Source organism: Gnatocerus cornutus, chromosome 5 (genome assembly GCF_029298725.1).
Source record: "Gnatocerus cornutus isolate USDA-ARS CGAHR chromosome 5, icGnaCorn1.1, whole genome shotgun sequence".
NCBI classification, from domain to species: domain Eukaryota; kingdom Metazoa; phylum Arthropoda; class Insecta; order Coleoptera; family Tenebrionidae; genus Gnatocerus; species Gnatocerus cornutus.
In genome coordinates this window covers 3,142,977-3,167,991 of record NC_142237.1, presented here as the reverse complement: position 1 = coordinate 3,167,991, position 25,015 = coordinate 3,142,977, and the positions used below count along the sequence as shown (strand labels likewise).

The window sequence follows — 25,015 nt, the reverse complement described above, 5'->3', positions numbered from 1 at the left end:
CCCAATATTTCCTCGTACATCCAGGGCATCAACCGATTTTAATCCGATTCTGATTTTTGCATTCGTTTAGAACAAACATCACGTAAAAATTCAAAATAATTTCAAATGTGATCCTCCAACTCTTTATTAAATTGACACGAACTCGTTTTTCAAGCGATTGTCACGTTTTACAACTTAATTTCCATAAAAAAAATTAACATTCGTGTTAAATCCCAGTCACATGAAGATGATGAATGCAATTCGTTCAAAGTCAGCAATTTAATTGGTGCAGTTGTATTTTTAACTAAATTTCATTTTCGAAGCTGAAAACTGTTGGTTTTACAATGGATTTATATATTTATGGCTACAGAATTAGAATTAGAATTTTGTTTGTAATTTACATTTTTATGAGTTGTGAGAAAATTTAAAAAAACCGCAGTTTGTAGGTCAGGTTTTTCATGTTTTTATAAATATAACTAAATTAAAATAAGTGCCTGGAATGTCAATATTAAAATACAATAATTAAACTTTTAAAAGTAAAACGCAATTAAGTACACATAGTTTGCGTTTACTCATGCACGTCAAATTATGAACAAACTGTAAAATCATGTCTAAGTAAAAGCATAGTAAAGAACTAATAGAATATGTATAAAAAATAAAAAAAAGATAACAGATATTTGTTTTGTATTTCTGTTGTAATCTGCGAGAATTCCTCGCAAAACTATCCAATTATTTTATTATTGAAAGCAGCCAGTCTTTCCAAATCTGGAAGCAAAGTTAAACAAGTGATTGCTCACCAGTTAAATTTAAATAAATTAGTCGTTTCCAGGAGAATTTTCAGATTTAAGAGCAGAAACTCGAAGATCGGTTCCAACTGGGAATAAATTAATAATTACTTAGATGTTATCCTCGGGATTTTGGTTTGATTATGAAAAATATAAAACTACAAAATTCAACAATTATGGGACTTCTAAAACGCATTTGAAAAGGTCTACAAAAAGAAGCTTTTAACACGGACAGTGATAACAAAACTTTGTATATTGTGAAAATTTCTTTTTTCTAATATTTCTTTAAAAAAATAATTTATAACGTACCAAAAAAGAGTTACAATAATGAGAAAAAAGTTTAGATGGTCGATTTCAATACCTATTTACCTACCAGTTTAGCACAATTGAAATTTTCAAGTGGCCTAATTCTCACAATTTTCTAAAATGGACAAGCAACCAATACATATAATGTTATTGTAAACATTTATCGGTACATCAAGTTATGAAGTAATGAATTATGACTTTATGACATGACAGCATGTCTCATACTTCCTAGGTCATTTTGAAGATAAGCAGCATACCGCTCGCTGTATTTACATAGGTACATTCACTGCATCATATGAAATAAATTAGTATACAAAATCTCACCCTCCGAGAAACCATTTATTTTGAACCAACCATCGCCTCGTGAAGACGAGAATCAGTCGCCCACACAATATTTTTACTTATGAAGAAATATAACATAATATAACCTTGCACATTCCTCTCCACAACTAATCTAAGAATGATTTGCAGCCAGTAATGTAAGTAGAAAGTCATTTTCACGTTTCATTTGCTCCATCAGTTTTCGATTATGAAAATTAGTGAAAACTTTTGAATATCATTTGTCTTCGAACTGCACAAATTGATATAAGAATAGATTTATCCGATTTTGCACGAGTCATAAAAAGTCGACAACAATATTTTCTCGCTCGTGAAAGTGAGAATTTTCTATTTTATATGTATTATAATATCCCCAAGTGGTACATTCTAACTCATGAGTTTTGTCAAAATTTGTGTACAGTGCTAAAATTTGGTGCGATTGTGACCTTGGAAGCACAGATAAAAAATAAATACAGTTTATAAACAATTTAATCAATGGAGACAAGGCAAAAATGTGAAGCAGTTAGCGAGAATGTCTTGTTAGCGTTCTTTTTGGAAAAGATAGAAATGCGTACATTTTTAAATTAGATTTTGTTATGTTTTTTTGCAGAGTAATAGACTAAAGGCATCAACAATGTGGTCAATTGCAACTGGCAACTGATTGCCTTCGTAAAGAAGCAAAATTAAGGGTAAAAAGTGTACTATCGTGTGATCAATATTGTTTGTAATCGAGTCAGCTTTGCACATTAATTTGTCGATATGTCTTTGATAGATTCGTACTGACAGCTGTCAAATGGTGGTCAACTACAATGCCAAAAGTGGGCAAATAGCGAATCAACGTTGAAAGTGTTCTTCCATTCTGTGTCTAACACTTCTTAGAATTTCTTTTGATCCTCTTTTGCAGCTAGATTTACCTATTTTCACAGTTTTGGTTGCCAAAGTTCAAAGTCAGATCGCTAATATGAATTGTCGATAGACATACGGATTAATTTTCATGGATGACTCGATTGAACCCTCAAAAAGGTCATAAAGTGGCTTTTCCCGGCTTGCTTTGTGGATCAAACTAAAATTTTAATTAGAAACAAAATAATGCAAAATTAGCTGAAGTTATTAAGAAAAATGATCAAATGTTCTCAATTGGACAATCCAATTAGGTTCATCACTTTAGGTTTAGATTAATTCGCGACCTGACAACTATAAAGTTCTAACTAATATTTGCATTAAATTGATCAGTGTTTACATTATCAGTGATATCTCTTCAATTTATTAAGTATTTAATTAAAAAAATGATAGGATCTATTAATATCATTTTGGCTTGTTAAAATATTAAATTAGTTCATTTTTATACTTGATAGAAAATGTTTAAAAAAATCGTAAAACAAACAATTTGAATTTTCACCAAAATCACTTAGAACCTTATAATTCTCACGAATTGTGTTCTAATTTCTAAGATGATTTAACAGAAAAGGACCCGATACTTCCACTCAAGGGCGCCTTTTTTTCATCACCCAGTATTTGCAACAGCGTGTATCTATAAATTTAAATCAAATTTATTTATTTTGTTTTTGATTTAATTTAATACATATTTTTTGGTTGAGAACATAGCAATAAAAATTATACAAAAAAGTGAAAAATGTCTGTAGGTATTAATTTCAATTTCGATAAAACGAAAACTGATAATTTTGTGTTTATACAAATATACAAGTGTCCCAGAACGCTCGAATATTTTTTTAATGGAAAGATCTCCTCAAATTTGGGATTATTTTTGTATCGCACAATGTTCAGCCACTTTATTGTAGTTTTTGAATAAAAAGCACTTTAAGTTGTCCAACTACAGTGCATGAATCGCTAGTTGCTAAGTTATATACATGCAACATTTTTTTCTTATATTGCACGCAGAACTGTTGTGAGTGATGTGTTTGGTCAACTTATATTGCTTTTCCTATAAAAAAGGAATGCAATCATTCTGGGACAGCCTGTACATATTTATAAGTACAAGGTGTTTACAAATGTTTTTAGCATCAAGGGTGGCGACGAAATGTCAAAAAAAATTGCCGCTTATTACAAATGTTGGTTTCGATTTTTTAATTGACATTTGCAGTCAACCTCAAACATGAGTTTTGAGAAATAAACTGTTCTAGTTGCGATTTAAAACCTGAATATGAAAAACTTGGACACAAAACCGTAACTGAAACGCCATTGACGTAAGTATCGATTATAAATATTTTCAAGATATGTATTAATCAATATTTAATTAAAAATTTGCTGCAAAAAATTATGTACCTACAGAAATTTTCTTTCATCGAAAAATCGAAGATGTCATTTCCGCAAAATTTTGAAGAAAAATCAATTCAAAAGCCAAAAATACCAAACTAAAACTACGACGAAATGGAATTTACGGACACCTGACATTTATGTTAAGTACCTATAGTTCCACAGTTATCTATGCCAGTTTGGTAGTTAAAACTCGTGCAATCCTCAGTACAAAAGAACTTTGAACACTATTTTTATCAAAAGCAACGTAATTATGAGATACCTAAGAGATACAAGTTTTTGAACTTTGTAAACAAGTGTTGGGTATAATTTTTTTATTATTGTTTCTCTAATTTGATTCCACAATCATTTAATTATGAGAACATACATACTAACTCAACAATTTTCATGAGAATATGGATAGAGAGGCCTTTATTACGTTAGAGACCTTTAACTATCTATAATTTTGATGGAAAATTATGAGTACTGAACTTTTCACAGCGGTTGGTACCTACGCTAAATAAACAGGTTGTTGAACTAACAAGAAGTATCTACAATTGCAATAATAATTTTCTTTTTAAAGTAATTTAATATAATAACGCTATTAGGTATCTTTTTACACAAGAACTCAACAGATTCCAGACATTTTTGACGGTACATTTTTGTCATGGCTTTTAAAGAACCAAAATTCCGCAATTGTGTGTTAATCTCATTTATTTACACAAAGACCGGTACCACCGTTGCCACAGAGAAATTCGTACCGCCGCGCAGACATACTCTCACATACAGGTGTGGCAGCGACGACGTACCTTTAAACATGATTCACATATCAACTATTCTTTTATCAACAGTCGCTTATTGTATATGTTCCACTTCTTGTACAGATAACAATTATCATTTTCATATCAACAGCACTTTTAATTTACCTTGTCTTAGTTACAACTTCAGGTAAGCAAACAAACTGTGGATGACGTCATCATCAACATCAACAATCAAACAGCACTACGAGAAAGTTCACATATTTTCATCGACTTAACACAAAACAAGTTTCAAATCACCACCAGTCCAAATGCGTTTACATTTTACCACTTTTGTCTGTGGAAATGGGATAAAAGAGGTGTTTTAAGCACGAGACACAGGTGTTTTTAGGTACGGTTATAAAATACGCGACCCGCGAAGCGAACTTGCTGGGTTTCTGATACACAGAGAAAACGTGGAATGAGTGGGGGCACAGTGATGAGGTATTCGGTCCCCCACAATCAACGGCAGGTTAATTTCATTGCCCTGTTAAGTATTCAAAATGTCGTTAAGGCGGGTGTTTTTTGAAAAAACTCGATTTGCCTTCAAATCCGTTAGATTTTTGTGCTCTGATTCATACCAAGGCGAAGAGTCAGCAATCAAGCGGCGCGGGATTAAAGAGGTCACATTTTTTTGAAAATTTGAAAAAATTGGATCAAATATTTGATGGAACCGAAAATGTCGCATCGTGAGTTGGCTAATTGATTTTTAACACCCTGTATAATTCATAAAAGTAACATCACTGCACTGGACCCAACAAAGGGAAACCCAATGCCTTGATAGAGCCGGCCTAATCGCGTAACAGGTCCGTACTCAGCGATTCATATGTTCAAAAAGATGAAAATACCCAAAGCTCTATTTTGCTAATTTCGAGAATATTTGTCGCTCATGAATAAAAACATTTCTTATTTCCAATGCAATTTTTCATTTGGATGTTTTTGAACCTTTAATTCTCCCTCTCCCGCGCCTTTAGCTATAGGAAAATAAGTTCGCCACATGGCATCGCGATCGATAAAACGGGAAACACACTAGTAATGTTTTACCTTTGTAAACTTTTCACTCCGAAGATATTTAAGCTTAATAAAAACTGTTGTAAATCACTAAAACACTATTTAAAACTTGTTAATATCACGCACCTATTTAACGTTTAGTTTGTTGCACACTGTAAACACGAGCATTTTACCCCTAAGCGGAACGTGGAAATGCACCAAGAAAAGGGAAATTTCACTTTGTCATGCGCGCTTGAGATAGAAATAAGGTGGTTAGTGTACATAATGGTAAATAATTATCCACGTTGAGTTAATGTTGTGTGATCATGGTTTAATGAAACTATTCTAAAGTGATTATTATAGTGCTTAAATGCAAAATGTGCTTGTTTCAGCAAAAGTCAAGTTTTGGGCTTAACTCTTGAATTTTGACTATTATTATGAAGAAAAACATAACATTAAACTCGTCCCAAATTTTGGTGGTTCTCATTATTACCCAGTAATGTGGGAATTATTAGGTGAAGTTTAAAACAATAAAATAATTTACTATGAGTCAAACTCAGCAGAATTGATAACTATTAGTCATACTGTTATAATATAGACTACATTGCAAGTTCACCACAAAGGTCAACCTAGTCATCCCACGTGAACCATTTCTTAATGTTGACAATTGTTGGCGTTTTACTCGTCGTCTCTTCTTGATCTTCTTAATATACGAAATACGCGTGTCGTCTGTAGAGGAAATTGCAGTTAAACTTATTAGGAGTAGCAGGGATTCGTTTGAGTCTTTCATTAGTGTTAATACACATTTATTCCCTAGATTGAAGGAAAAAGAACTTAAAACATTTGTGTATGGAAATAAATTCTCACCAACAGCAACATTAAATACGGCACTTGTTATAAATAATACAAGTTTAATAGTTATTTACAATACCAGTGCGCGAAGCTTATGTTCGTGCATGAGCGTTTATTTAAAGCACGAGCGACTGAAAGGAGTGAGGGTTTTATTTACGCGAATGCACGAACAAGCTTCGCGCACGAGGATTGTATAACATTTTTTATAAGAATATATTTTATATTTTATACGCACGAGGATTGTATAACATTTTTTATACAAATATATTTTATATTTTATACGCACGAGGATTGTATAACATTTTTTATACGAATATGTTTTTAATTAAATTTTTTAGATTTTACTAAATTTTTAGACAGAATTGTCATGCGGTTGCCATAATTTGTAAGCCTTCTTTTACATGGTTCTTCCAAGTCACTAAGGAGGCAAACAAAGGGGTAGACAAACTGCTCAAGTTTTTGTGTCCAGAAATAAAACGAGAAATTAAATCAAATAGTTATTTAGTAACTTAGCAACCATTTTTTTTCTATTTGTAATTTTGTTATTGTGAAATATTCAAATATGTGTGCCCCAATGTCGAATAATAAAACTTCGTGTTATTTATTTGGTTCACCCTTTCAATATTAAGTTCAAAAGCGTGCGCAAAACATCGAAAAACAAGCGATGAGTATAAAAAAAATGATTACATAATATATACAAGGTGTTTATAAATGTTTCTAGCATCACTGGTGGCTCTGAAATTTATTTTGTGCACTATTTTGCCGCTTTGTTTTCATAGTGAATATAACTATCTTGAAAATATTTATAATAATACTTACGTCAATGTCGTTTCAGTTACGATTTTGTGTCCAAGTTTTAAATTTTCAAGTTTTAAACCACAACTAGAACAGTTTATTTCTCAAAACTTACTTTGCTCCATGTTGGAGGTTAACTGCAAATAAAAAATCGAAATCAACATTTGTAATAAGCGGCAAATTTCTTTGACATTTCATAGCCACCCTTGATGTTAGAAACATTTATAAACACCTTGTACTTATAAATATGTACAGACTGTCCCAGAATGATCGCATTCCTTTTTTATAGGAAAAGCAATATAAGTTGACCAAACACATCACTCACAGCAGTTCTGCGTGCAATATAAGAAAATTTTTTTGCATGTACATTTATAACTTAGCAACTAGCGATTCAAGCACTGTGATTGGTCAATTTAAAGTGCTTTTTAGTCAAAAACTACAATAAAGTGGTTCAACATTGTGCGATACAAAAATAATCCCAAATTTGAGGAGATTTTTCCATTAAAAGAATATGCGAGCGTTCTGGGACACTTGCATAATTGTATAAACACAAAATTATCAATTTTCGTTTTATCGAAATTGAAATTAATACCTACAGACATTTTTCACTTTTTTGTATAATTTTTATTGCTATATTCTCAACCAAAAAAGTGTATTAAATTAAAACAAAAACAAAATAAATAAATTTGATTAAATTTATAGATACACGCTGTCGCAAATACAGGGTGATGAAAAAAAGGCGCTCATGAGTGGAAGTATCGTGTCCTTTTCTGTTAAACCATCTCACAAATCAAAACACAATTAATCTAAACCAATTTTTTATTTAAAAAGTATTTAATTTTTATCCAGTTCTTTGGAAAGTTTTTCTCAAATATCTTGTCAAAAACTGTCTACCGGCGAATTCTATAGTTCGTGGGGATTTTTATTTAGTTAATTTTTATTTACCTTTTTAATCATGTATTGTATAGAGTTTGTAAAACGAAAAAATTAAATAAAAATAAACGCGGTGTCGCAAAAAAATCCTGACCTGATAGAGCAAAATGGATTTTGGATTCAGAATTGGGAAGCAATTTTGCTTTAGAAATTACTTTTCATTTTTCTAAAATATTCAATTTTTTTTTCGAAAATTTGTTCACAAATGTAATAATCAATTACCATCGAAAATCTAAAACTAAAACTGTTATCAAAGTCCATATCATACGTATAGAATTTAGTGATTTTAAACCGTAATTATTGTGACTATGTTATCCTAGAATGTATGCAACCAACAATACTCCTTGTAAACACTCGTAAAATCTGACATTTAAAAGTCTAATTCTAATTAGAAATGAATCTTGGAAAATTATTTTAGAAATTCGACGATCTGGATGTTAAAAAAATCGAAATACTTACAAATTAAAAAAAATCTAACTACAAAACAACAACAATCTAATTGCAAAAATCCAAGCGATAACTGTCAAAAGGCTGCAACACAGATTTTTAAATATACAGTCAAACCTCGATAAGATCGCTCAAGGAACAGGAATTTTTTTTCTCTCATATGCTAAAAATGACTTTTTCATGTACATAACATGCACTATGTAGACATCTAGTCTGAGTTATAGGGATTTCTCTCTATAAAAAAAACAGAAAAACTGAAGAATTTTAATAATTTGTAAGATGCTCAAATTCAAAATACAGCGACTATTGACAGATTTTCTTTATTACAAAAATTGTTTTCCAATAATTGGATATAGTTTTAAAAACAGTTTTGTGCGCAACATTTCAATTCTAACGTATAAATGAACCCTAAAGAGACCACAAAATAAAGCAGAAAAAAATTAATAGAATTTGAAGATGTAAACAAATACCCCAGAAAGCAAACTTTGATAATATATTACTCTGCGTCCTCGCGGGTAAAACTTTTCTCACTATTGATTTTAAAAATATGTAAATGAAACTCTGTGTTGCTGGTTACATAATCATAATAATTGGCAATACTTGTGAAATTACAAAAAACATTCGATTTTCACGCGTTATGTTCTGAATTTATACTGCGAAATCGGCGATAAAGTGTAAAATCGATTTTGCTTGTCAGAAAGTAGTAGGAGTGGATTTGCTTACCTTAACTAAATTTTTCATTATTGGACTATCCATCAAACCCTTTAGGAATATTAAATCAGTCTCATTAATTCCACTTGTACCATCGATGTATTCGATACTTTCTCTAACATGCTGGAATGCTTCTGTAACAGAAAATTGAGAAACATTAGTAATAACTAGTGATTAATTACTTATTAATCCATCTCTAGTATTTACATTGAGTATTAAAATCTCCATAAGCTTGACGCCTGTTATTTTAGTACTCAAGGGTAATTATCACTTTTATAAAAAGTTGTCAATTTACAATATACATATTATTTATGTCTACTAAATTGTTAGTTTTGACAAAATATATTCGAGATAATCATTTCATGACTCCTTAATAGTGCTATTAATTAGCAGGCTAGTTAAGAGCCGCACTCTACAAAAATCGATATGTAATTCTGGTGATATGTGTTTGCATTTACAGCAAATATTTGCTCTGCAGATTTCATCCTAACAAGAAATCCAGTTACGACGTCCTGACAGCGATATTTTGTCAGGATTCAGTGAAAAATCCAACTCTTTTGAAGATTTATCGAAAGTATTGAGAAATACTTTGCGTATAAAACTACAAGAGGTTTTGGTTTAACGTTTCCCTTTTGCGCAGGATATAAGACAAGCGATATTTTCTATTCGATGTTCTCAAATAGCACAAATAAAAATAACAACCATTACTTCAAAATTGTACTGAAAATATCACAAACGACTTGTGGTAGATTTAATACATGAATTTATTATCAGTATCACCGATTGAAATCAAAGGTTTTAGGTTAGAACTTGTTCTTTTTCCCCGATTTTACGGACAACCAAACAGTTTCAAATCAGTTTGAAAGTTTCTAAGTTTTGTTCAAGTTATTTGTGAAGACTACTTAAAATTAAATTAATATAAAAGAAGAGACCTATAAAGATTTCACCCTTCGAAACTTAATGCTCAAAGGGGTTTAGATTGAATCTCCAAAAAGCTTTCCTTTTTAAAATCGTTCTGCATCGCCAAAACTAATCCCCAATGAGCATTTCTAGTATCCACGATTTTTGCACCCCTGTAATACAAAAACCACATAAATTTCTTTTCAAAACAGCTAATTGACGTTTTTACGACCTGTACGACAGATCGGTTCCTTTCCGCATTTGTATGTCCATTTTTTACTACTTTTTCCAGGCCAATGATTGTAGAATTATTTATTTAGTAGTGTCACTTTATAATTCTGATTCATTTATCTTTAAGAACAATACAATTTTGTTCCAGTCTCAAGTGTGCATGTGCACTCAGGACTATTGAATTACATATTTAAAATCTCTTGTACAGTTTATCAATCGCTTTAGTGCGGTTATGGCTTTGACTTTTTAAAGCGTTTATAGCCACCCATAATCATAATAACCCTCAAGTGGTTGGGTCTCATTTGGCTTGAAATGAACCGTAATAAATCGCGACCTGAGAACTATAAGGTTCTAACTAACATTTGCATTAATTTGATCCAGTGTTTACGTTATCAGTGATATCTCTTTATTTATTAAGCATTTATTTACAAAATGACAGGATCTATTAAAATCATTTTGGCTTGTTAAAATATTAACTCACTTCTTTTTTACACATGATAGAAAATGTTTAAAAAAATCGCAAAACAGACAATTTTAATTTTCACAAAAAATCACTTAGAACCTTATAATTCTCACGTCGCGAAATATTCTCGATCTCTTTTCAAATATGCAATTTAAAAGCGCATTGCGAATTATTGATGACTTAATAGTGGTAATTTTTAATCCAAAAATATTTTTTGGGCAGATTTTTACACTAGGTTCCTTATGCTTCTAAGAAAAATTAGATTATCTGGACCTAAGTCCCACTTAGTAATAGAAACTTTAAAAAAAAATTAACAACGTTTTAACCCAAATTCAACAACTTTTATGGACTATTTAACCTTAAAAATAACGCCCACAAATTTCGTTCTTGTGACACCAAAAATGTGGTAATTAAACCGCGTTTAAGTTTTTTTTAAATTTTTTTAGCTACTCGAAATAAAAATTTCTACAAATTCTCCTTTTCGCTCAAAATTTTTGTAAATCGGCAATGTAAATAAGACACTCAAGAGTGATAATCTCCACAAATTTAGTTAAAATTACTTAACAAATAAAGAAATTGCAGGATCTTAAAAAAAAATTGGTCGCATTTTTATGGTCTTAAAACGAAAATTTGTAAAAACTTGACTTTTTAATCAAAATTTTTGCAAATTAGTAATATTACTAAAACAAACAAATGAAACAACATGCATAAATTTCGTTCCTGTCGCACTAAAAATAACGAAATTACAGTGTTGAAAAAATTGACATTTTCACTGTTGTCTAAATAAAAATTTCTAAATATTCTTCTTTTTTGGTCTAAATTTTTCTAAAACTCTTAATAAGACAGTTAAAACTTCACAAATTTGGTTATAGTAGCATTAAAAATGAAGAACTTACAGGTCGTTAAAAATTTTTGGTCACATTTTTAGACAAAAATTTTTCTTCGCTCTTCGAAATCAAAATTTCTAAAAATTCTCTTCTTCGGTCTAATTTTTTCTAAATCGATGCTCTTAATAAGGCAGTCGAGAGTGATAATCTCCACAAATTTCGTCAAAATCGCATAAAAAAATAAAGAAATTACAGGATAAAAAAAAATTGGCGGCATTTTTTTGGTCTTAAAACGAAAATTTGTAAAAATTCGACTTTTTGATCAAAATTTTTGCAAATTAGTTTAATCATCGCTCTGATGATGGCATTCCTATCGAAACGCGCGTCAGCATTTTTTGACAAAATTTGGTGCTTGGGAATAAATTGTAATTTTGATAATTCAGATGTCCAAATGAAAATTTCTAAATATACTCCTTTTTGGTTTAAATTTTTCTAAATTGGTACTATTAATAAGACAGTCAAGACTTATAAACTCGACAAATTTCCAAATGTTCCAATCCACGGATTTTTTTCTTTAGTATCCCCAATTAATATAATTGCGTTTATCATCAATTTGAGTAAGTTTGGGTCAGTTGAGTAACAAAATAACCTCGAAATGTAGACCTGTAAGGAGTTGGTTTGTGAGACTGACCAGCTGGGAAAAAATATTTATTAGATGAAACCCAACCATTTGAGCGTTATTATGTTTATGGGGGTTTGCGGCAAGGTGGCTGTAAACGATTTAAATAGTCAAAGCCATAACCGCACTAGAGCGTTTGTTAAACTGTAGCTGAATAAACAATACTTTCATGTATCTTAAGTGAAAAATTTGTTGTCATCCATTCAGTATTATTTCTTTTGAGCAACGATTGATTGAAATGTTACCTGACAGCTTAATTCTGAACAAAAGGAAAGAAATAATGAAAAGTTAATTACATAAACCTCCATTAGATGGCTTACAGGTACTGGTAAACCAAAAGATCAATAAAAAGATTAAATGTCAGAGTTCATTATTCAGAGCACGTGGAGTTTCAATGTTGCTCTATTGATCTTAGAAATTCTCTTACACAAACGAAGAGAGCTTTTCTATTTGGCATAATCCGTAAACTGCCAAGCGTAGTGAAACCGGGTCATCGAAACAAACTCAATTCTCAAAAAGTTAAATTTAGTGTGAATTTATCTCGAAATAAACGTTTCGAAATTGTTCTACGGCTCTACCCCGCTTATTTACGTAATAAATGATCCAGCGAATGTAAACTGACGTCATCAGTTGTATTAAAATTATAAAACATACAAGCAAATTGTAATTTAGGATGTTCTAAGCATGGGAATCTATATAAAATCGCGCACATATTTTTAGAACGACCGTCATTTGGCCATTATAATCATGCATTTATCTCAAAAATCAAAAAAAATCATCACCTAAAGTAAATAAAAGTGGCTTAGATTCAACGCACTCAACAAGATGAAATAAACAAATAAGAATTCGATTGCATTATTTTAGCCATTGTCAAACATAACATAAATCGTGTATTTTGTATTCATTACCACTGATTTATGAAATTCCCGTGTTCTGTGGTAACAATAATTTGGATTAGATTTTTTCCAAGTATAAATATTTTGATTAAATCAGAGTGCTATTAAGGATGCAGAACAAAATAGATATGAAAAGAATTGACGCATTGTTTGCCAGCGAGGATCGGCGGCGACGCTTCCAGGCACCGAAAGATCTCGCTATAAATAGGCAAGCGACACGCTTCGATCTTACTATTGACAATACAATTTTGATTCACTGCATGTTGGGGATCAAAAAACAGGAAAATTCAAGTAATTAATAACACGAAGAACTTAATGAGTGATGAGATATAAAATGTTAATCCGTGGGATTAATTGGATGAGGTAGTATATTGGTTTTGTTTGTGGTTGTTACTTACTCTCGGGGAAGATCATAATTTAGACAACTAAATCAGCAAATATTTACCCGACGTAAGTGCTCGACTTTGCGAAAATCAATAACCCATAATCTACTGAACCAACAGATACTATGAGCTTTAATTAAGAAAGCAATAAAAGTGCAGTGTGGTCCATGCAATGCACAAATATAATTAAAATGCAATGGAAGAAAAATGTGGAAAAAAAATATAAAAATGTATATCGTATAGTACGACATATCTTAGATTGATATTTTTTAAAACAAAGCAGCGCGACGCATAAATAAACATACACCCCGTTTACCCATATTTTTTTCATAAAATTTTGTGTGTAAAGACCAGACTTTCAAAACACAGTTGGTCAATTTTTGTAATTTTTAAATAAAGACGACCTGTCCATTTTTTATACTATTATGTGTCTTTTAGATTGTCAATTAATTAATCTATGAACTGAATCTATGAAGATATTTTTTTATTTCTGACAAGGCAAAATTTAAAAATAAACAAATTGCATTTTTAAAGGTTGCTCATTTGCATTTCGGATTTTATAGACAATGTGATCCACCTGCATCCAAAATCCCTTTATTTATGAGCGGATTTTAATTCAGTTTAAAAGCAACACTATTGAAGAGGTAAAGATTAATTTGGCACTGACATTTATAATTAATCTTATCTTATAAAGTAGCAATAATAAAGGCGTCTAGCAGATCCAGTTTCCTCCAAGCAGAAGAGTAAAAACTTTGCTTACATTTCCAAAAAGCTTCAAAATCATCTCCGCCTATAAAATCAATAACAATTTTCGACATCGCTGACCCTCTTTCAATCTTTTTTTTTAACATTTCTCATTTGAATTATTTTCTGATTTGGAAAGTATTGCATTACATTGTCACAAAAACCTGTGTACACACTGTGTAGTATTTCACACAGAGGAACACAAAAACAACGCTTTTATCTGTTATTTTAAGAATATTATTCTAAATCGTTTCAAAAATAACGTTAGATTTAGTTATCCTAAAAAAACAAAATCAATTAAAACATTGGGCTTGAAGAAAACATTTCATTTACAGTGTTGAGAGATGGTTTTGTGTTATTAGAAGCCTTCAAATAAAGTTTCTTTTAAATGGCACTATAGTTAGATTGGATCCGGCTTGAAGGACCAATTTTATGTTTGATCCGGTTTGAACGACCAATGTTAGTTTTGTTAAGGATTTCAAAGAACCAATAGATTAATTAAATAGCATGTAGGGTTAAAAATGGTTTAGTTGTTGAACGAAAAGAACTACAATTCTAAAAGGTGGGATTTTGTTTCCCAAAGAAACCTAGACGGGGAGTTTAGATGGTCTAGTTCAAACCAAGCCCTTCTCGGTCAAACAGACCATTTGCTATCAGTGCTATTTTTAATTTCTACCGTCATAAAATTGTTAAATTTTGAATTTTTGGCAAATTATTAAAATTAGTGGGTTCCGAGAAATATTTACCCTGATAGCACTGATCAACACAATTTTTGTCACACGATTTTTGTAATAGATTCGAGTATGTTTATATCACTTTAATACAAAAACAACAATTTTTTGTTTCTGTCAACAATTATGAGCAAAGACATTAAATTGATGAATATTCTTGAAAAATCTGTCTGGAAATGTGTTGTCAATGTAGTACCAAATTTTTGAGTAACCACAGGCCGCAAAATTGCAATACTTAAATGTAAATGATTACTGATTACTTTTTTTCAGTTAAACCATCTCAGAAATCAAAATTAATTTAAACCCATTCCTTTTCACAATATGAATTTTTTTCAAAAGAAAAACTTAGCAATGCTGCTCAACCATTTCTAATAAAATTTTACATTCGGCAGTCTCTGTAACTAAGCAACTAATATTATGAGCTTTACAATGTTGCAACATTAAAAAATTTTCTACAAAGCCAAGAAAGAAACATGGTTTAAAGCACTTTTTGTTCTTTTTTTGATACAGAATATAATTAACTCTAAAAAATGGAATGTCTATTACAATGAAATTCTTCTATCAAAAGTTTATCCAAACAAGGTTTAATCGTTTATCAAAGAAAGCTTCTAGCTTAGTTCAAAAAGCACAAATTTTGTTTTGGTTTTCAATTTTGAGCTTTTGTCATCACCTTGTATAAGAGTGTATAAATTGCTATTAAATTGTATTTTTGTGTATTTGTGTTGGTAATTTTTTTTATTGTCACAGAAATACGTGACGTTTTTAAAATTGTTTTTAGCAATTTTTAGTAGTATTCAAATAATTAGACGCAAGATTTTATGTGACATAAAAATATTAAATTTTGTATCGTTCCTTCTCATCATAAGAGTAAAATATTATTTATTATACAGGTCTTTTATGCATGTCTTTTATTGTTCAAGATATGATGGATTGAAGTAAACAAATACAATGCCAAAAATAAAGACTTTTGTGCAATTATTTCAAGTTCCAATATTTGACAAAAAGACTGTAGTAAAACAATGTTTTTTTTTTAAACTTGAGTACAACTACCAAACTATTGTTTGCCCATCATGAAACATCCCTAGAAATAATTTTTGAAGATGAAAAAACAAGAAAGTAACAAGCAAATAACTTTTAATATTTCTATTTTTTTCCAAAAATCTGTGACGTGATAAGAATTGTTTGCAATAACATTTTATGATAAAACCAATCCTCTAAACTATTTAATACCAGTTCGATCTCGGGACATAAAAAAATTTAAAACAGCAACAATACAACAACGGTGTTCACACGGCTTTAAATACAAGAATTTTAAAGTATTGAAATTACAAATCAGTAATGTTCTGTTCTCCTTATTTTGTATTGGTTCTGCTATAAAAGCATGCAGAGATGGTCGAACACGTTTTTTTAAACATTTTTGCAATCTAGAGCAATGTCTAGTTACCCAGTTAGGAACTGAAGAAGTTTTATTAACTTTCTGAGTATTACATATTGTAATTCATGTTTCAATTTCATTATTAAGCTTCTGGCTATAAAAAATAAGAAAACAGTATGAGTTTTGCTACCATTTTTCAATATTAATATTTAAAAAAACTCATTTTTAGGTGGTCGTCAGTTAATCTTTTTTTTCCTCATAGACCAGAGTCGATAATTTTTGAAACCAAAAAAAATCGTAGTAGAATGAAACCTATTGGAAAATGTTGAGAATATTACAAAAATAAAAGGAAAAATAAATTACGGTCGATTCGAGATCAGGAAGTGGGAAAGGGTGGGTTTTTCAGGGTTAAAATCGGTTTATCTCGATTTCCCGCAAAACTACAAGTCTTATGGAAAAAAGTTAAATGGCAAAGTTGTAGGTAATAAAAATATCTACAACTTTTGTATTTACACTTTTTTCTCATAACCTCAAAATTTACATGAAAAACTCATAAAAACCACGTTTTTGGTTTTTTATTTTTATCTTTTACAAAAAATTTTTTTTTTATGAAATTTGGTGAGAACTTACCTTTGTATATACCAAATACACAAGAATTTTTTGGATTTGAAAAATTTATTTTTTCTCCTTATTTTTATTTAATACCGAAAAAGCACCCTAATTTTCAATCGAAAATTTACGCGTCAAAATATCAGCTTTTTTAAAAAAGTTGGTGAGCTTTTTATTCGTTGAAATCTCTACTTTCTGATAGTGTAATAAAAAATATACGTCACTATGGAAAATATTTTCAAAAAATTTAAAAAACAAAAAAAACTAATCGAAAAATTATTTTTTTATCATTATGTACAATTTTGAGCTATTTATTAATATTAACACTGTAATTACTTATTGAGCGTATGATTCTGTTACATTGATAAATAAAAAAAATTTTCAATCCATCAAACATTAAGATGTTTATAAAACATGGGAAAATGGTTGTTAAAAATATTCAAGATAGGATTTAAAGGGAATTTTATCTAAAAAATGAGGATGTTATAATTTTTTTTTTCAGTAAAAAAAGCTGGTTTATTACAGTTTTATTATATTTTTGTCATAAAAAAAATCTCATACGATGTAAAGTTTCTTCGGAATATTTTTTAGTTCAATAATTTCTGTCTTTTTGGTGGTTTTCCTTCCTCGTTTTTAATTTTTTGAAAATATTTTCCATAGTGACGTATATTTTTTATTACACTATGAGAAAGAAGAGATTTCAACGAATAAAAAGCCCAACAACTTTTTTTTTTTTGACGCGTGAATTTTCGATGAAAATTAAGGTCCTTTTTCGGTATTAAATAAAAATAAGGAGAAAAAATAAAATTTTCAAATCCAAAAAATTCTTGTGTATTTGGTATATACAAAGGTAAGTTCTCACCAAATTTCATAAAAAAAAAATTTGTAAAAGATAAAAATAAAAAAACAAAAACGTGGTTTTTTGAATTTTTCATGTAAATTTTGAGGTTATGAGAAAAAAGTGTAAACACAAAAGTTGTAGATCTTTTTATTACCTACAACTTTGCCATTTAACTTTTTTCCATAAGACTTGTAGTTTTGCCGGAAATCGAGATAAGCCGATTTCAACCCTTAAAAACCCACCCTCTCCCACTTCCCGATCTCGAATCGACCGTAATTTATTTTTCCTTTAATTTTTGTAATATTCTCAACATTTTCCAATAGGTTTCATTCTACTACGATTTTTTTGCGCTTTTTACCTTTTTTGAAGGCTTCGACAGTGGTCTATCATACCACATTGTTATTTCATCATATCAGTAGTGTTTTCATGGATGTTATGTCAACGATAAAAGCCACGGCCGTAACGGTACTTAATTAATAATAGGTAATTTTTTTCAACGCCTCTCTTCTTACGCCGTATTATAAAATCCTGATATTTCTTTTCGTACCTGACGCTTGTCTTTAGAAGCCACCAACTTGCAGCAGTCGCTTTATCACGAATATCTTTATAAATTCCACAAACCGCAAAACTGATGCAACATATCAAAAATTCAATTTTTGATGAAAAAAAACTATGGTAAGAAATTAAGACCACCTGATTAGTTTCTTGAATTTGTGATACTTTTTTTACATATTGACCAGTTTTTTGGGCATGACGAAAAATAGTGAACGACATGCGGCCGATAAAACGTATAACTGTTCGATTGTCAAACAATTAACCTCGACTGTTACACGTTTAATATCGGCCTAATAACATTAAATACTATAACATCACGTTAAAGTGACATGTGATCATTTTTTCGCTAATCAAATAATATCAGCAATCGTCAAATTAGTTGTCAGATTAACTTAATTTCAATTAAATTATTGTGTAAATCAGTCCTTAGAATATAAAGTGTTTATCCATTTTTATGAGAATTATTTATAAGCACTCAAAACCTTTTAAATTGGTAATTAATTTATAAATACATATTTACAACAATTTCAAAATGTGAAACAGAATAAAAAACTTTCTTTCATAAAAAGCTCATTTATAGTCTTATAAATGGGCTTCTGCAAATTTGAGGCGTAGCGTAAGTAGGTAACAAACTGCTATCAATCATTAGCAATGTAAAAGTTTTTTACTTCAACCCTTGCCCTATTAAGAAATTTTCTCCATAATTAAAACCCAAACAAGCTAAATTTGCAAAAAGCGAGGGTTGGCCGCCCCACTTTGTCTCCATTACCTAAATTAGAGTATCCACCACATGTGATAGCAGAACGTTAATTTTATTTGCATAATGAAAGTTAAAACATATTTATTTTCACTTCTCGCTGTACTTGACGTAAGTAAGCTCGAACTAATTTTGTGTGCCACTATTAACGATGTTTACAACTCTTTGTTTGCTCTGCATTGTCTTTTATTAAATTTAACACTACAAAAGCATTGAATTTTATTATCTGATCGTGAAGATCTATAATTGTTCGTCCGCGAATTTCTCAAATTATGCATTTATACTACTGTGCAATAAACATGACGTGCCTGGAAAACTCTTAATTTTGTTATGACGTGATCTTCATGACGATGACGTTAAAACAAGTTTGTATACATACCTTTATAGTGTATTTACGTTCGGGTTTAAAAGCATTTCAAAACATCAAAGCTTTCCTGCTGCTATTAACAACAGCCACTAAACGATTGTTATAACGTCGTCTGCGCGAAAGGGATTTTTATGGGTTTAATATACATATCTATCCTGTGAAGTGCTTTATTCAAGAATTGTTGTAATATTTAGATAATGACCGATTTTTTGTTGGCTAGGTATTTTAATAGATGCAATAACTACACATTATGTCAAAAAATATTGGGTTTTATTATAAACAGTCTGTAAAGTTATTTTTAATAAATACTTCAAAAATACCGTAATTTGTTATTGTAACCTCCTGCTTTTGTGTAAAAATAATAATTTTGCAGTGATCTGGGAAATAATTAATTTGACTTTAACTAGAGTTTGTCAAAGACTCGACGCCGTCGACAAATCGAAGATATGATTGATATTCGAAGATAAAAACCGGGAATTTGATTATGAAATTCCACTCAGATTCCGAAAATGGTTTTGAGCGGTCAAATAGCTAAACCAGTCGATTATACATATTCCTCATTTTTTAGAAAAAGTGTTACTTTTTTACTTTTCTAGTTTAGTTTGTTTTTTCAGTTAAACTAATCAAATGTTTACTGCCGAAATTTTAGAAATTGTTTAGTTAGATTTGTCAAACATTACACAAATTTTATTTGTCCTTACAGTTTTGTACAATTTTTTTGTATGTTTCAATATTTACTAGAAAAAGTTTTATAAATTCTGTAGTTTACAAAAAGTTGTCGGATTTACACTACAAGCCGCAAAACATTAAGCCAGTAAAAATAGTAATTTGTGTACCAAGACCAAAAAGTGCTTCTTTTTTGGCCAAACCTTTTTTTAATAGCCGAGGCGAAAGTCGATTTTTTAGGCGACATCATTAAATTTACAAGTTAATTAATTTTTACTTATGTTTTATTGATTTAATCATTTATAACAACTGAATAGTTGTAAATATTTATGAATCCTTCAGAAGAGTTCATATTTTCTTTATTTACATTTGCCGTTTTGACATGTGTAGCTTCACAATTTGTATGAATTAGGTTTGATGTGCTTTTTGATGTTGTTGCAGCAGCACTGCTAGACATGTTCATTTTCAATAATTCAACACGGCTTTGTTGCACTTTACAGCAGTTTGTCGATTTGATTTTACCCAAATAATTTTAAAATTGGGGGTAATGTCGGTATCTTAATGTAATATGCAAAAATATGGATAGATGGCGCCACCACAGATTGGCCAAAAATGGTTGCGGCCAAAAAAGACTTACTTTTAGGCCGCTTTTGAGGTAAGTATATTAAAGAACGCCATTTTAAAACAAGTCCTTTATACCTTTATATAATTTTTTCGAATTTGCACCCTTTTTTTAATAAAAACTTTAAATTTTCCAATTCTAAGACTTTTCGTTTTACACGATTGGTAATGGTTTTGTAACCACGACTTGCCACTTGATTTTCAAATTCAATTTAAAATTTGACATTTATTGAGTTTCACTATCACTGAATTTTGACTTAACGTAACCTAACCTCACAGCCAGTATTCACATCTATTATATTTAGACACAATTATTGTTGGCTGAAAGAACAATTCAATTTTATTGATACATTTTTTATTCACGCAGCAATTTATTAAACACGAATCGTAAAATCCAAATTGACCACGATCTTGACAGGAAACAGGTGACAGCCAGATTAATTAGTTCTGCCAATTCTTAAAAAACAAAATTTCCTTCTTTGAGTTCTTTTATAGATAAAAACCGTTGTTTTTTTTTTAAAAAACCACCATCATCGCAATCTTCTCCTGCATTACAACCGGCAACGTTGCCTAGGGAGATTTTTGGTGAGAAAAAAGTTGTCAAATTTTTGACATTTCTGAAAATTAGGCAGTTTCCGTTTGTTTTACAGCCTGTTGGATTGCAAATCAAATGATTTAATAGTGAAAAGACTAGGCACAGCCTGAAAGGCCGATTTGTGTAATCAAATTGTCAATTAGGCAGCTAACCTACTTGATTTTATCACCAAAAAGTCGCCATCGACGACGTTGCCGGTTGTAAAGTGCTGGGAGAGTGCGGTGTTGGTGGTTTTTTAATAAAAAAACGGATAAACGACTCCAAATTGAGTACTCTAATGGACCTATTAAAGCAACAAATTCGAAAAAAACATTTTGTGCGCCTCCGTCATTTTTCATGAGATTTGTGCTACTCATTTGCGGCAAGAAAATCACCTAGAATGTCTAGGCAGTCAAACGTGACATTTCGAATAGTTGGTTTTATTTTGCAAGTTGGCAGCGCTGCATAAATGTCAATTGTGTGAATTTGTGTGCCGATTTGGAGACCAGTGACCTTCGAAAATAATAAAGGTAAATTAATTAAGTAAAGATACCACAAAAATTTGCTGAAACACATTTAAATTTAAATTAATCAGCAACGTTTGATTTGAATGAAGTGCTACCAACCTATTTCCCAGCTGATGAATTCCCCTAAATGAGAAATCGACGTTTCAAATTCAAACTTTTCAAAATTTTGTGTTTGACACGGCTAGAAAATGTTTTGGAAATGCTCGGAAATTGAAATTTTCTAGCCTAGTGAAACAAATAACTATTATGTAACATTTCAAACTGTGCATCAAGAGAAAACTTATGACAATCATGCCAAAGTACCAAAAATTTTCCACTTATTGTGGAACGTAATTTATTCCAACTACATAAATCATATCATTGTTGAGTTTATATAAACTGCCAACAGAAAAATAGGCATTTCAACGTTGTCAGCAGAGTTTTGAATATTTTGTAGATCCGTACTAAAATGAATACGTCAAAGGTCAATTTTCTAGGGTTGAAATTTTCACTGCAGTTGCAACCCCAGTTTTACTTAATAAACGGGAAGCTTAAGAAGATATGAGGTGCAAACTTGGATGAAAAGCTATTCGTGTAGATTTATCACCTTCCGACCTTTAATAAACAAGCAGGTGGCTCTTGCGTAATATTTTACCCCATCTCAAAACCATAACATTTATATTTAAAATGTTAACCTGGCAAAAGCAGAAAGCTGTTAACATCCGAGGATTAATGATTTTTTAAGCAATAAAGCACGTCACGAAAACAGGTGTGTTTTTTGAAAAGCAGATGATTGACTCACCATTAATTGGTCTAATCGAATCTTCATCAATTTCTGCCATTCCGTTCAATAATTGTTCTTTTTCAGGCAGATCTTTTTTGGTAAATCTGACCATTGTGCACTATCACTGTCAACAAAGTTGTATTTTAGTATGTAATCGAATAATTTTTAAAATACCAGGATAGAAATTGGGCGTCATTGTTCTGATATAATAAATTACGGATTTTTTTCTTTCGTGAAATCGCGGAAAGCTTTCAGCCGTTCTTTTCAGGACGGCGGCAGATGCTGAAATGTCTACGCTTTACGGATCTTTTAGCGACGTTCCAGCCGCGTTGCTATAGATACATACATTCTACCATGCTTTCAGGGCCGGACTTCTGCCAAAATTAATATTGATATTAATGTTATGGGCTCAGTCGAGTCTTATTACACTTGCTTGTTTGTGGTAAAACGCAAGGCTGTCTCTGTGGTTGTAAAGTTGGAGGAAAAGTATGAACTAAGCTATTCATGGAACATAAAAGCGTACGAAGTTTCGGCAAAAACTTTACTTTGCTCAGATGGAGAAATGGACACGTTCTTTATGTTTGTGAAAATATTATGTTACCAACTATTTAATCCTTAGCCTACATTTATTCCCACATAATACGCAAAGAGAAAATCGTTATAACGGAATAAAGACAAAGCTTGAAAAAGTCTTTGTTTTGCGGAATACCATTAATTGGATGTTAAAATTAAATGAAAAAGAAAATGAAATTGCATTGCAATGAAATTCACAAAAGTCTTTATTCTTTGCTCGGCGTCGGTGGTTTTGCCTCATTACATTTTTTAATTGTTAATTGAAAGCCGGCAGTGAGATTATTTCTAAACTTTCGATAAACTGGCTTGCGGATTTTCTTTATTTTTTATTCTGAATATTCCGATTTAACATTTTTTTAGCTTGGAAGACATTTTTGATTCTCAATGATGGCTTCGTAAAAAATAGAAATTAAAATCAAAAACAACTAGAAATTAGTATTTATTAAAATCATTAACCATAAAATTACAGCTATACATATAGAATTATTCTACCCGGCGCCTCCACCAAATCTTTCAACTTCAATTTCTGTCAACCATGAAAAATAAGGACGGATATAAATGTATTTACATGAAACACATAAAACAAATTTACGATGAAATTTATGGCAAGTTTCAAATTCGTATGACTTTTATTGTGGGTTATCTTACTTATGAAAATTTATCCAAAGGGTCATAAAATTTTATAAATAAAACTCGAACAATACTAACGAGTGTAGCACTAGAAACATTATTGCTTAAGTGACTCCCATTACCCTGTCCTCCCTACCTATTCATTTTTAAAATAGCTTTAAAAAAAGTATTGACGATTCATAATAACTGTGTTTAATTTAATAGAACATTTATAAGACAATCCAAAAATGAAAATTAAAGTGACGCAAAAGCATTCTGTAATTCTTTCAGAACTAATAGTTTCGTTAACTCATTTAACACAAATGTACTAACTGTTGTCAGTATTTGATTTTTGCAATTTTTGTAACATGTGTCATTTAGATATAAAAAAAATAAATTTTGCGTTAAATTTTTTCAATATTTTGAAAAAAAATTGTACTGGAAAAGTGAAAAGTTATTTCTAAAGTAGAAGAGCCCCCCGATTACCAATCTGAAGTCTGATCTGCTCTATCAAGTACGAATTCCGAGATCTTATTGAAAAATGTTTTTTTTAGGTTCTACTGTGGATACAAAATAGTTATTTGTGTACCAAGGCCAAAAAGTGTTTCTTTTTTTGCCGAGCCTTTTTTAAGGCCGATACACACAAGACTTTTTAGGCGACATCATTAAATTTACAAGTTAATTAATTTTTATTTATGATTTGTTGATCTAATCATACTAATCGAAGATATGATCCACTCAGATTTCGAAAATGGTTTTAAGCGGTCAAATATCTAAACGAGTCGATTATACATATTTCTAATTTTTTAGAAAAAGTGTTACTTTTTACTTTTCTGTTTTAGTTTGTTTTTTCAGTTAAATTAATCAAATGTTTACTGCCGAAATTATAGAAATTTTTGTACATTTTTTTGTATGCTTCAGTATTCAATATTTACTAGAAAAAGTTTTATAAATTCTGTAGTTTACAAAAAGTTGTCGGATTTATACTACAAGCCGCAAAACATTAAGCCAGTAAAAATAGTTATTTGTGTACCAAGGCCAAAAAGTGTTTCTTTTTTGGCTGAGCCGTTTTTTAATGGCCGAGGCAAGGGCAAAATGGCACTTTTTGGCCGTGATACACACAAGATTTTTCAAGCGACATCATTAAATTTTGAAGTA

The 25,015-nt window shown here is 30.6% G+C and overlaps 1 protein-coding gene across 1 annotated transcript in view; it reads right to left on the bottom strand.

Annotated features, from left to right (window-relative positions):
• Window positions 1-25,015, bottom strand: part of vari (MAGUK p55 subfamily member vari) — a 35,624-nt gene that overhangs the window by 8,038 nt on the left and 2,571 nt on the right. The window contains exon 2 of the mRNA XM_088036319.1: window positions 9,179-9,300. Within this exon, the coding sequence (XP_087892445.1) occupies window positions 9,179-9,300 (122 nt within the window). The remainder of the gene's footprint in view (window positions 1-9,178; window positions 9,301-25,015) is intronic.